The 14185-nt window shown below is 45.0% G+C and overlaps 2 protein-coding genes across 16 annotated transcripts in view; one reads left to right on the top strand and one right to left on the bottom strand.

Annotated features, from left to right (window-relative positions):
• Nucleotides 1–14185, bottom strand: part of LOC124050319 — a 242614-nt gene that overhangs the window by 151504 nt on the left and 76925 nt on the right. The window lies entirely within an intron of this gene.
• The window catches only part of galnt14 (UDP-N-acetyl-alpha-D-galactosamine:polypeptide N-acetylgalactosaminyltransferase 14 (GalNAc-T14)), a 112424-nt gene that overhangs the window by 79201 nt on the left and 19038 nt on the right, over nucleotides 1–14185 (top strand). For all 5 annotated transcript variants that reach the window (XM_046372747.1, XM_046372744.1, XM_046372743.1 and 2 more), the window contains 5 exons: nucleotides 1086–1153; nucleotides 5369–5434; nucleotides 9352–9473; nucleotides 12311–12398; nucleotides 13975–14059. In XM_046372747.1, the coding sequence (XP_046228703.1) occupies nucleotides 1086–1153; nucleotides 5369–5434; nucleotides 9352–9473; nucleotides 12311–12398; nucleotides 13975–14059 (429 nt within the window). The remainder of the gene's footprint in view (nucleotides 1–1085; nucleotides 1154–5368; nucleotides 5435–9351; nucleotides 9474–12310; nucleotides 12399–13974; nucleotides 14060–14185) is intronic.

Genomic DNA, 14185 nt, shown 5'->3' with positions numbered 1-14185 from the left:
TGATTGCACCTTTCTCTCTTTATTTTCTTGCCCCGCACCTTTGCTGCTCCTCCCCTCCCCTCCCTTCTACCCTCCATCTCATCCATCAGTCCATTCATCCATCTCTCCTGATCGCTCGTTGACTCCACCGAGAGAGGGAGAGTTACAATCAGGGTTATTTGTCTCCCTTACTTGCCTGACAACCCCCTCCCTCCTCCCTCTCCCTCCCTCTCTTTCTCCCTCTCTCTCTCTATTTCTTTCTCCTCCTTTATTATCTTTCATCTCACTCCACCTTCCCCTCCCTCCCTGCATCCATCATTCTACCTGATGGGGTTTGGTGCCTCAGAGACTCACAGTTTTGCTCCCTTCCTCCTCCTCCTCCTCCTCCTCCTCCTCCTTCTCCTTCTCCTCCCACGTTGTCAGCTTCAGCTCCTTCCATTCCTCCACCCCTCGCTCCCCTCTTCAGTTTCACCTCCCCTACACACCTCTATCCTCTCCAACCAGGACTGATGCCCTCTTCCCATATCTTGTTCATTCTTCGTGTTCCTTCTTGACTTCCTCCCTCGCTTCTAATTTCTGTCTTCCCACCATTGCTGCTTTCTTTCTTTTCCTTTTCCCTCCATTTCCTTTTTTCCTTCTTTTTTCCTCTCTTCATATATAACCTATATAACCCATAACCTTTCTCCTTTCTTTCCTTCCTCCCATACTCTTTCCTTCTCCTCCTCCTCCTCCTCTCCTTACCTTTTTATCTCTCCCTCCCTCCCTCCCTCCCTCCTCAGTCTTATCCGGAGGGTATGATGAACACACAGGTTATTGAAGAGTAGAAATAATGAAATAAAGTGGAGCAGAAACCGACCCAGAACAAAACACATTCTCTTATTTTCTTCCAGTAAAAGTTATGAATTTTTTATGTTTCAATCTCCCTCTTTAATGAAATAGTTTTTTAGAGGCGACACGTCATACATTTTCATAACAGGAATTTGGGCTGACATTTTCAATATGTTGTTTCATATGGCGTGCAGTGCGTACATAATGGATTCATGGGCAGCTGAGTGTGTGTGTGTGTGTGCATATTTGAGACCAACGTTTTTCTTTTGTCTCTCCAGCGTTTTGAACAGAACTCCAGTTCATCTCATCCATGAGATCATTCTGGTGGATGACTTCAGTGACGACGGTGAGCTGCAGCTGGACACACACACACACACACACATGCACGCACACACAAACACAAGCACATTCCAGGTCTCTTCCAGGTCAGAGACAACAGAGCTGATCCCTACATAACGGGTCAGAGGGATGAATGTGTCCACAGCAGCTGGGTCCACAGTTTCAGGATTACAATGAAGATGAAAAGGAACCTTCATTCTGGGTCAAAGAGGAGACGGTCGAGCTGCACGTCAATAGTGTCTCGCCTGCAGCTGCGTCCCCTCTGTCTCCAGAGAGACGCCAGGTGAAAAAGACCGAGCAGATCAGAGAAAACTGACAGGATTTAGACTCTTTGGAAAGAGGCCATTCTGAGATTCTTCTTTATTTTTCTTAACTGTCAGCAAAATCAGTGAAAACATCAAAGCTACGAACGTGTCCACTAACGAATGTTGTGGGCTTATCAAAACTTCTTCCTCTGTGCCACTGAGCTCCAGTGTTGTTAAAACACACAGCAGTTTAGTTTGACTTAAATCCCATACACGCCGTCCTGCAGAGCACCAAATCTGGATTAATCCGCCTCTGAAAATAGTCCCCATTAAAAGCACTGTTTCCTCCTGTTTGAGTAAAGTTTGCTAAAAACATTGATGATTGAACAATACATTGATCTGCTGCTCCAAGGAATTACTGAAATGTGTTTTTCACAAATAAAATGATGTGGTTGTGAGCCCTTTCATTAAGACTTGGGCCTTTAGGAGGGTACAGAGGAACACACAAGGCAGGGAAGTCAAATAATACGGAGACAGTCACAGTGTTGCTTTGACTGTTTCCTTATGATTTATTAATGGAAACAAAAATACAGGATAGTGCAGCTGCAGAAACAGCACACGGTTAAAAACACTCAAATGCAATCAGAAATCTGTTAGTCGCTAATTTATTTACCTCACCGTTAATACCTTTGTTATTTGAGTCACATGGTGCGTGTCCTTACAAAAGCACAGTCCACTTTGTTTTCCCATAGAGTTAAAAGTCCTCACTGAGCAGAATGGGCCCTTCAGTGTCAGATCAATCACTGGATTGTTGTGACTGACATGGAAATGTGGAACCAGCATTTTAATGTAGTTGCCATTCACAATGGAGTTCATTATAACCACTCTGAGTAAGTTTTAAATTTAAATCTTCATCAACAAAGTAACTATGGTCGTCGTTTAGACACAGTGGAGTAGAAAGTGCGAGATTCATCTCTGAAACGGAGCAGAAGCTTTAAGTGGAATAAACTGATGAGACTGCAGTACAGTATGTGAAAATGTGCTGTAAAGTTGATTTGTATCGCTGGTGTACAGCAACAATCAGTTAAGGTTTATTGTATGTGGACAGTGAAAGGCCCTGAACACTTTTATCAGAGAAGCCGTCACAGAAATTGTTCTGGGTTGCTGTAGTTTCCATTTTTCTCTCCACTCTCGCCACAAAACACGTTCTCGTCCGTATCTGCCGAGCTGACCTCGATACGATCCAAAGCAGAACGTCTGCGCTTCGGGTTTTTGTGTCCAGCGAGTACCGCGGTGATAAGAAAAACACAAACACGCAACAGAAAACTCACTGGCAGTGAAACAGCAGCTTCAGGAGAGCCTGATGCCCGATCTGCGTTCCAGGTCGCTCAGGCGTTGTCGCTTTGTTCATCCTCCTCAGTTTAACTTTGCAACAGAAGGAAAAGAAGGAATACTTTGGTGCTTTAGTTTGAAAAGTCAACACACTGACATCTCGTAAGTGGATCCATGACAGGAAGTCTTTCAAACATAGCGGTCGTCATATTAGGAAGTACTGGCTGTCATGTTGGGATAACCGGATCGCTAATGCTAGTTTGTTTAAATGGTAAATGGACTTAAAATGGTGCTTTTGTGGTCTACCTGCTCCTCAGAGCAGCTGGGAGTTTGGTATCTCATGAAGGACACTCACCAATTATTCCACTAATGAAAAACATGCTCTCTGAAACTGGTTGCTCAGACCTGCCTGATTCTCCACAGTCTTTGTGACATCCTATTATCAAGGACACCTGCTGAGCCAACCGGACACCCAGACAGGACAGATGGTGCTGCGTGAACATGTACACGAGTGAAAATCCCAGTGCTGAAGGTTAAACAGCGGCAGGTTTACGCTGTGAAGAAATGATGAAGACAGATGAGGAAGCAGCAGAGAGATGCGGTCAGCGGGGGAGACGGACAAAGAACGAAAGAATACGTGCAAACGAGGGACGGCAGCGCCGACCGTGTTAATGATTCTGTGTGCACACTTCCAACATGTCACCCTGCAACTCACTGTGGAGGCCAATCAGCTGCATTTCATGTCCTCCCACACAGCAGTGCATCATGTGAGACTGTTTATATCCCGTCTTTGGCTGACATCCTAATGTCTTGCAGTCATTTATTTTGGGATATTTGACCTAATAGTTTATTTCCCCCCCCTAACTTCCTGCTGCCCATCAGTACTGCAGTCTCGGTGTCTGTCTTTTCAGCAGGTTTGGTGAGGTTTGCTTTGTGCTGCCACCACACTGAGTGAAAGAGGCTTATCTATTTACTTCTCTGCTTCCAAAATCTCTCAGTTGCTGGAAACTCTGTAAAACGTCCCAACAGCTGCTAAAATGAGACGGCGTGCTGGGTGGTTGAAGTGGTCTCTCAGAGTGAGTAGACCCTTTCAGACGGAGCCGTGTCATGGTTCAGACGGACCTCCTCCAATCACAAACATCCACGTCCTCCTTCTCAGAAGGTCGCCCACATGAACATTCGTTCAGCCTGCACTCAGCGACTCAGCTGTAAACTTTGTCGTTGCTGAGCGTGGGCAGAGTCTGTCTCGGTGTATTGTTGTAATAAATATTGAAATATTTTTGAATCGCAGGTTGAACAAATAACTGGACCAAAACATTTCTGTCTGGGTCAAAGTGTTGAGTTCAGTTTCCCTCTAGAAAGGCAAAGTGCGGTGGAGAGGAGAGCGAGCAGCAGGCCGACTTCTGGTTCAAAGGGCTCTGATGGAGGTTTTCAGTCACTAAACTTTGACACGCTGAAGGTTTTCTTTCTCACATTTATTCTTTTCATAGCACAGTGATAGAGCGAGCAGTAACAGCAGGATTATGAGTCATAAGGAAGTTGTGTGATCACAATTTATCTCCTTGTGGCCCTCAAATTTAAATCAAATGTGAGTAAAATTAAAGTCAAGCACTGAATGAAAGTAGATTAGTCGTTAGTCATTTAGTAAAATCATGTTTGTGTTGAGGAATATACTGGAGCCGAGGACAACATGATGACATAATGCTGTTGTTTTCTGCTGTGTTTAATTGCTAGATAATAAAATGAGAATTACTGTAGCACAGAGCTGACACAATTAACCAATTAACTGGTTAGAAAAATGAATCGGCAGCTCCTTAAGACTTTGGCCGTCCATCCGTCTGTCCGTCACAGTCTCCTGAAGCTGATGTCTCACGCAGCCCATTGAGGGAATTTCCTCGGCTCAGACTCAAAGATGAACATGAAAGATGATGATTTTGGTGCTTATTTTTGGCCTTAACTCAAGGATTCACAAGCTAATCAGATGCGACCTGCGACTTGACTGGCGTGTGGAGACAAACAGCCTGAAGGCTGTGACTCCAGTTTGATCATCAGTTATTTTTGTTCTGTGATTTCAGCTTCTCAGATGTGAGAATTTGCTGCTTTTCTTTGTTTTCACATTATTGCTTTCACTGTTTCACAGTTAGCATTAGTGTTGTTACTTTTCATGAAGTAGGGACTTGTACTGGGTCTAATACTGATGTAGTGAGAACACGCAATATTTTCAAAAGCTGTTGTTGTTGTTCCCAAACATGTATTCACTATTAATTTCACTTCTGTAAGTGACTCATACCTCAGCGCTTCTGCTTTTGCCCCCTTTATCCTTTTCTTCTTTTCATCTTGACACTTTCCACCAGAGTATTTTCTCAACTTGTATCACAGCAGACAGTTATATTTAAAATATTACATTAATACAAATCAAATATTCAGCACAGAGCACACAGTCGGCTGAACAACAACCAGACAAATGTCTCACTTGTCAAAGTGAAAGCTTTGAATTGTCGTCTCGCCGCTGCAGATCTTTTCCACAAGCTGCTAATTGCCCTCCAGAGTCAAGAAATTATCAAGATTCATCACACAGCTCACAGTATTCTGTTTTTATTTCATATGTTATTCATTACAGCTTATTGTTTTGTTTGTTCTTTCAGAAAGTGACTGCCAGCTTCTCACCAAACTTCCCAAAGTCAAATGCATTCGCAACAGCAGGAGAGAAGGTACGGCAACAGTGTGTGTGTGTGTGTGTGTGTGTGTAATAAATTGGCAATACACACCTGTTGGCCTTTTCATCTCTTTTGCCCACACATATCTGTATATAAACACACACCCCCTGACAGACAGACAGACAGACAGACAGCCAGTGAGTGAAGTGAAGTGAAATTGATTCATTCATCTTTGGCAACATACGGAGCCGCGGAGCTGAAATGACCTAAAGTGAATTGAAGTGACAGGAGCTGCTGCTGAAATAGAGTCCAGGGAGGCAGGAATGTCACTGAGGGGAAAACGTCTTCCACGAACCTCAAACCAAATATACAGCAAATTCAAAAGCAAGACCGCGACCTGAAATTTGACGTCTTTCTTTTGTAAAATGCCAGGAAATCTGTGTGAAAAGCAGCAAGTATTCATAAATAACTTCAGTATCGCAAATGACAGCCAGCGGAGAGTTAATGCCTCAGTCGCACTAAATACGGCTGTTAATACGAGCGTGTGTCATGGCTACGCTTATCATTCTTCTGTTTAATCCATTTGGAGCTGCCTGCATGCTCTTAAATTTAGAATACAAGTGAACGCATCACACAAATGAACATGACAGCCTGACAATGTGTGGGGTCATGAGCATTTTGAGTTCCTCTCTGGATGTGTGCACAGGAGTTTCGAGGAGACCAAACCCACAGGAAGTTAAATTCATCTGGTATCCACATAACCTTTGACCATTAACCTTTCACCACCCAAAGTCCCACCTGTGGAACGCAGGTGCTTTGGACTGTTAATGAAAGTATTTTATGCAACTTTTTGGTCATTTTCAGAACACACACCACAACCTACATGACCGAAAGGGTAAAAATACGGCGACCAACTCCCACAAAGCAGCCTGGCAGTCGAACAATGAAATAAATCTTTAAATTTTATTCTCTTTTAGCTCTTTAAACAAACCTGCAGGATGTTTTAGTGTTTCTCCAGCCGCCATAGACTCTGATGTCAGTTCATTCAGTGTGATATAAAAATCTAATTACTGAGAAGTTAAACTTTTTTTTTTTTTTTTTCATTTACAGCAATCTCCATATTTATTATTTTCTGGGAGGAAGCTGCTCTTGGTTGATTATGCAGCGGACGACAGGAACCTTAACGAGTTTCCTCATTCTCAGCTTTGAACACACTTGTGACAGTACAACTAACTAATGTACATGAAGACGTTTGTGTATTTTTGAATGGCTTCACTGGTTAACCTTTAATAACCAGACTGTATAACAAGAGTCAGTCTTAAAGATCAGAGGGTCAGAGGTTCAGCTCTGAAGCTTGTAGCCTGAGTCTGATGTACAGCAGCAAGCGAGAGGAGAGGAAATGGGAGCAAACCTGCTTAGAAAAGAAGAATAAAGTGAGGGTTTCTCTGCTAGAAAGATGGTTTTAATATTACTGTGTACCAGAATACTGCGTTACTCTTCCTGTCCTCTTTCTTTTCAGACAAACAATATAATTTGTGGTGTTTAAAACAGAAACTCAAAATCAGATGAAGCATGAATGAGAGAAGGACATGCAGACCACAACGTTCAACACGGATGTGGAAAAACAAGAAAACACACTCGCTTTCTGAATGATTTACTCAGATATCATGTCATTGTAAAGTGACAGCGCTGTAATCGTTCACACAGCACTCACCGTATGGCGCCGCAGCGGCAGAAACACGGACGTTTAAAGCCATTTCAGCTGTCGCAATTCAAGCGTGTCGTTGTGAACGCGGCCTGCAGTGTCAGTGAGAGCACATCTACACTTAAGCCTTCACAATAACCCCTCCATCTGAGCGTCACCTTCTCTGGATGGCTCACATGGTGTTGTACCCTCAGCACGGACCGGCAGACTCTTTCATTGCTCTTATTTGCTGCCACTTGAGGTCAGATTGCATCAAACCAAAGCCGAGAACACTGAGAAAGCAGCGCAGAGTCGTTTGAGCTGAGTGTGCTGCACTGAAATACCTCACAACGTCAGCCCAGCTTCACTAATATCTAATATTCTGTCCGTTTTCCTGCAAGTCATTTTCTTTCTTTGTCTCTAGAAGTCTATCTCACCCACCTCTGTCTGTCTGTCTGTTGTCACTGGAGGATTTCATTACAGCAGTCATGCTCTCTCTCACACACACACACACACACACACACACACACAGGGTTCATCAGTTTGGCTAGTTAATAGTTTATGGCTTCAGGCCCTCTGACTTGATTGTCTTTTAATGCCCATAAAAACACAGCAGGCTCATACTGTATGTCCTCAGTGACACACACTCACAAGAGTAGTCATATACTTGTGAGGACCCTCAGAGACATAATGTATTCACTAACCTAACCTAAACCAATCTGTTTTTCACACTTTACTCGTGTGGATGTGAAGGCTGAGAGGTGTTTGTTGTCTGTATGTACTTGCAATCCAGTACTGGGATGGTTTACTGAGATGGATGGACAGCGTTAACACGTAGCTGCTATTGGACAGTTAGCTTGGTTAGCCATGCAGCTACGGTTAGCAGTCCCATTAGCCGTGCCAGGAGCCAAACCTGCACAGGAAACCACCTCGTATTCCATGTGGTTAAACTGGACTCCATCGGGCGTCGGCCTCTGAAGGGGTTTTCAGCCCCTCTCAGGGTGTGTTTGGCCAACACCAGGATCCAACATGGATGCCCACTTGATTCTGTGAGACAGTTATGAGTTATCAGTGTACAGCAACACTTTCCTGCGCTGTGTCTGTGTACATGTGGGAATGGAAGTCCACTTGTGTGAGTGTGGTCGTGAATCCGTGTGCCTGCTTGTATTTGGTCCAGTTTGTGTGTGCGTGTGTGTCCATCCATCCAGAAAATAAAGCCTTATTGAGGATGAAATGGGATTTTTAATTGGCTGAGGCTCGGCCTAACAGCAGCGTGAAACTTCACGGCCCCTCATACAATGTCACCGACACACACACAATGGACCCACACACACAGTCATGGTAACACACACACAGCAGTACTGCACACTCGGCCTTGTGCGTGTACAGGCACTCACACACGCGCACTCACACGCACACACTCATAGTACGTCTCCATGTCAGGGCGTATTGATTAGACCATTTAGTCCAAATAGAAAAGAACACTGGCCTCCATCAGGGAGACCTCCCTAACAGGCCCATTTAAACACACACACACACACACACACACACACACACACACACACACACACACACACACTGTCTCTCTTACGCCAACCTTCACTCCCTTCATCTCTCTCACACACACACACGCACACACACACACATGCAGAGTGTGATGGGCCTGTTAAAAGGTTGTGTCCATGTCTGACAGGGCCTCTAAGAGCCCTGCATTGATTTTCCCCTCTGCTGACTGACTGAGTGAACGAGCGAGCGAGAGTAAAAAAAGGAGACAGATGATGTCAATAGGTAGAGCAAGGCACTAGCGATATGAAGATTAAGGGTTCTATTCCCTCCCAGTCCTCCTGCAGCGGCGACGCCGTTTGGACGTCTGCGTTTATGTCCCTCTGTGTGTGTGTGTGTGTGTAACCGATAGTCACAGCTCGTGAGCGTGAAAGTTGAATATATACTGTCTTATCCGATCCGCCGCCCTGAGAAGAATCAATTTCAGCAGGCAAAGTGGGGGATTTCAGTTTAGCAGTGAGCAGCTCTGACAGCTAAATGAGGCCGCGTGTTTCATATCAGCCGAGTCAGTCTGCATACTGCACAGGCTGATGTGAGAGCATGTATGAATACATACAGCATGTGCATGCGGTGTGTGTTCCAGACTGCTTAGAGGAAGTCGCTGTTCTTCACTGAAGTAAACGACTGTGAAGAAGCTGACCGTGACAGATGTGGAGCTAACAGTGAGCGGCTGAACATTACGAAGAGGACACAAGCTCTCTGAATGTTTCTGTTTGTGCCTCAGGTCTGATCAGGTCCAGGGTGCGGGGGGCCGACGCCGCGAGGGCCGGGGTCCTCACCTTCCTGGACAGCCACTGCGAGGTCAACAAGGACTGGCTGCCCCCCCTGCTGCAGAGGATCAAACAGGTGTGTGTGTGTGTGTGTGGTGAAATTGTGGTGCCATGGAAGAAAATAGCTGTCTGTCTGATTGCCTCTCATTAAGAAGTAAGTGCTGCACTCTTCTCCTCCGGCACTGCTCTTCCTCCCTCTCTCCTCCTCCTCCTCTTCTGTCCTCTCCTCTCCCCCACTCTTTGATTTTTTGCACTTGTCAGTTCATGGTCCCTTTCTCACTTGTCCTCCTGTTTGTCACACCTCCTCCCTCCCTTTCTTCTCCTCCATCACCTTATTTGACTCCTCCCCTCGCTCACACACCTCACGTCCTCCTTTTGTCTCTCCATTTTCTCACACGTCTTCTTGTTCTCAAATGCATCAAGCCAACAAATGTGTTCGCTGATATTATAGACGTTTGATCTCCATGTGGAGAGTCGCTGATCAATAAGTAAAACCGCCATAGACCAACATCATCCATATTCATGCTCACGGTTTAAGAGTGTGTGTGTTTGTGTGTTTGTGTGTGCGCGCAGGCAAGTCATTCGTCACTGTCTGTCCAGTCACTTTCTACTCATATATTTAGATTTAAATGTATGAAGTATCGATCCAGGTGAACACACACACACACACACACACACACACACACACACACACACGCACGCCAGATCTGCACACCACCATAAAGTTTCATTCCCATCAAAATAATCGCCTGTCTCACTGATGGAGGGCTGAAGTCTTTCCCAGCTTTCAACAGTCACTCACTTGCATTGCTTTTCACACAAAAGGCTCGTTCAAACACGATATTTCACTGTCCAGGTTCTGTCAGGACACGATGCCAATAGGACAAGTCAGGCTGTAGGGATGGCACTGGGGCACCGGCCCCCCTGGCCCCCCCTGTATGTACAGACTGAACAGTAAAGGAACAGATTACAGTCTTTCTTCCCCAACTGCTCCTTCAATACAAGATTCAATAAGTAATTTCATAAATGAAATCACTTAAAATAATCACATAAAAGATGTCATGTTGGACAAATTAAGAGCAGTTTACCATTAAGAAGCACAAATAACCAGGATCATAATAAACTGGAAGTGCAGCTTGAAGGCACTTATGCTGCTTTTCGCACTCACTCCATAATTATTTTAGAATATTTTTCTGTGGTCACACTGCATAAGTGCACAGTGAAAAACTAATCCAGCACAAATGCAGGAGACATGCAAGAAGAATGACGATGCAGGATGTTTTGTCATCATTTCAAATAAGGTGGGGAAAACGAAGAGGAAGAAACAGCTGAAATTAAGAAAGTGCTCCCCGGCGATTTGAAAATAACACTCATCCAATTACAACAGTAATGTCGTGAATGCTTCACCCCGAGTGCTGCACAGTGTCATTACTGTAACAGCTATTAAAGCAGACGCGGTGCTTTGTAATGTGGCTGGAGCTGTGGAGGGATGCAGTCTGCGTCCCCTGGCTCTGACCCTGAAGCTAATGGTCCAGAACGGCTCCACCTGCTCTGTAATATCACTGGCTGAAGACGCATCCAGCCGTTTGACCACACTAATAGCTGGACGCTCTGTGATTTAACAGGGACCTCAAGTCTGGCGTGCTTTGCTTTGTGTGTGTGTGTGTGTGAGTGTGTGTTGTGTACTTTTATCCTTGTAAAGAGCAAATGGTGCAATCAGAGTAGAAATATGAGGAGAATCAAAAGCAGACATTTTGCCAGTTCTCACTTTTAAAAGGCTTTAGGACTCTATTTACGGGTTAAGAGGCAATAACTGAGCTAAATCCACACGAGCCACATGGCCACGGCAGATATGTACAAAAATAAGTCATGTTTTGGCAGCGATAGGTGTCAGTATCTTATATTTTTAGTTGCTGTAAGTCATCATGAACCAGTTAAAGCCACATCCCACTAATATTAAACATTGCTTTTATGGGTCTACTTCGACAGAGTAGGATTTTTCCTAAAACAACTAGAAATGTCTGCCGCCGTGTGCTGAGGCCCTGCACTCTGCCTGTATATGGTATGTTTGTGGTCATCAGCCTGTGGGCAGTGAGTGTTCAGCCCCCGGCCAATAACTGCACTGGCTGTGGCTCCATAAAAGACCAGATGCCAGATTATAAGCTAGTGACCGAGAGGAAGCTTTCCTTTCCAGCAAAATCAGTTGGAAGTTAGTACCAGAACTTTTAATGGAGGCTGCGGTTGTTTCCCATCAGGTCAGCGACATGCTGGGATTTTAGTGTCCCTGAGATGTCAGTTCTGATTTGTCTCCTCGCATCTCACGTTCCTTACACAAATAAAATAAAATAAAACTCTCACAACTATTGAATTTTGCCAGTGTCCTTGTGTGGTTAATTTCATTAACTCTGATCAAATCATGTTTTCTTCAGATCTTGATTAATTCTCTGGACGTTTTCTGTATTTCATATTTTTATACGACTCGACAGTCTGACATTAATGCCAGTAAAGTGAATAGAGCGGAGCTGAATGGCGGTGAACAGAGTTAAGGTCGCTCTCGCCTCAGTAAATGTGCTGGGTGCATGATTGGTGAAGAAATGACTGAAATTCCTTCTCATGTGGTGCAGTATAATGACCTTGGAAATACACAGTGTGTTTCACTCACACACACACACACACACACACTCAGAAGTGCACACCGATTGGATTGAAAAGTTAATTCATCGCTCTGGAGTTTGATGATCTGCACAAGGGAACGCGTTCACCTTCTCGGTCTCCTTCTCTTTCTTCAGTTCTTTGCAGTGCTTCTCTTTCTCGAGATTTATGTTTGTTTCTGTTGTTTCTGTTTGCTTCCTGCCCCTGAAACAGCATTAATGTGTGTGTGTGTGTGTGTGTTTTGTGTGCGTCTGTGCCCAGGACCCAAGCCGCGTGGTCAGCCCGGTCATCGACATCATCAACATGGACACTTTTGCGTACGTGGCGGCCTCGGCTGATCTCCGTGGAGGTATGGAAATACTCGACAGAAGTGAAGATGACTCTGAGGCGCCTCTGGCGTCTCTTTTGGTGACAGTAGAGAAACCCCCGAGGCTTCCTGATTCACGAGTCCTTCACGATGAGTTCATGAACCTGCTCTCACTCATGCAACAACAACCTCAGTGTGCTGATTGGCTCATGTCGGACCTCTGAGGGACTCTGGGTACTCTTACCTGAATGTCATCTTGTCTTTGCTTAACCTGGGATTCAGAAATGTGTATAAAATTATATCCTGACACTCACAGTGTCTGATCTTGTCATCGAAGCCCCAAATTTCCACCCAGTTCACTTTAAAACCTTCTCAGCGTAAACTGGGAGCAGAGTTGTCCCACCTCTGACGATGTCCTACTCCTCCTCCACACAGAAACACCAGGCAGGCTTGTGTTACGATCACCTGATTCAGACAAATCATATTTCTGTCTATCAGTTTGGTAAGGCTGAAAAGCCTACAATATGCACGAGTCCCACTGAATGGATGGTGGACTGTAAAGACCACAGTGAAAACAAGTCCAGGGTTTCATTGTTCTGTCTTTGATGTCTGTATTTTGCAAATGTATGCAATGTTGTTGACCACACGCCAAACCAGCAAACAAAACAAAGAATTTCATACATATCTATTAGTCTAGCTGTCAGCCTCCCGTCTTTGAACAGGAAGTGCACTTCCAGAAATTGCTTCTCCTGGGCAAAGCAAATCCCCTCACGTGAGTCATGTCTGTCGAAACGCCGTCAGTCTGAAACCAGGAAGCCTTTAACAGCAGCCAAGTGGATCACAGACTGATGATGTGGAGCATCTGAGGAGAGGCTTTCCTCTTAGCGCGACGGGATTCTAGGACGAGCGGAAACCAAATGGCCTGATAATGGACCAGAACAACACATGACCGTGTTCTCCACTCGTCTCCGTCATCCCTCGCTTCTCCCTCCTCAGAGCCTCATGGTCGCTCTCTCTTTCCATTAGCCCGTCTTATTCCAATCTTCTTCTCCTGGTAACAGCGAACCGCCAATCAATGCTGATAATAGCCCTCTCACCCTGTCTCACTCACACTCACACTCACACACACACTCACACGCGTGCGCGCAGAGGGGAATCGATGGTGATAGTTGGGCTCACAAAGGACGTTTTAATTATAGATGAAGCCGTCTCTCATACCATAAAAAAAGATGGTGATGAAATGGCCTTTCTTTGATCCAGACCTTCACACACACACACACACACACACACACACATGGGGGAGGGGTGTGCTGTGGGAGCAACTCCTCAGCCTGCTGCACTGCCTCATCAGCAAACACACACACGGCTGAACAAGCTGACACACACGTTCACAAAGTAAATGATAATTCAAAACACAGAAAGTTTTGGTTAGTAAATGTGACAGTCAGGTTGTCAGTTAACTCTTTTATATCAGCCGGGTTAGTGATTCAGTGTGTGTTTTCGCTGATTGTTCTTTTACGGAGCCGTGATGAGCATACCCTCCTCATGCAGGAGCACATGTGGACACGGTAAAGCTTTGGCAGTGCTGGACATCATGTTGATACCTTCTGTCTCTCAGGCTTTGACTGGAGTCTCCATTTTAAGTGGGAGCAGCTGTCACCTGAACAGAGAGCTCGACGGACCGACCCGACCCAGCCAATCAAGTAAACACGCACACACACACTCAGTGCACACACATACACGCGAGCAACAGAACTGATCGATTACCGTTGCTTTAATGTAAAACCTGAAACGTGAAGCTGGTTTCTAACATGTAAAGTTCTTTCCTC

This window comes from Scatophagus argus, chromosome 19, assembly GCF_020382885.2.
Source record: "Scatophagus argus isolate fScaArg1 chromosome 19, fScaArg1.pri, whole genome shotgun sequence".
Taxonomy (NCBI): Eukaryota; Metazoa; Chordata; class Actinopteri; family Scatophagidae; genus Scatophagus; species Scatophagus argus.
This window is presented reverse-complemented; position numbering and strand designations above follow the sequence as displayed.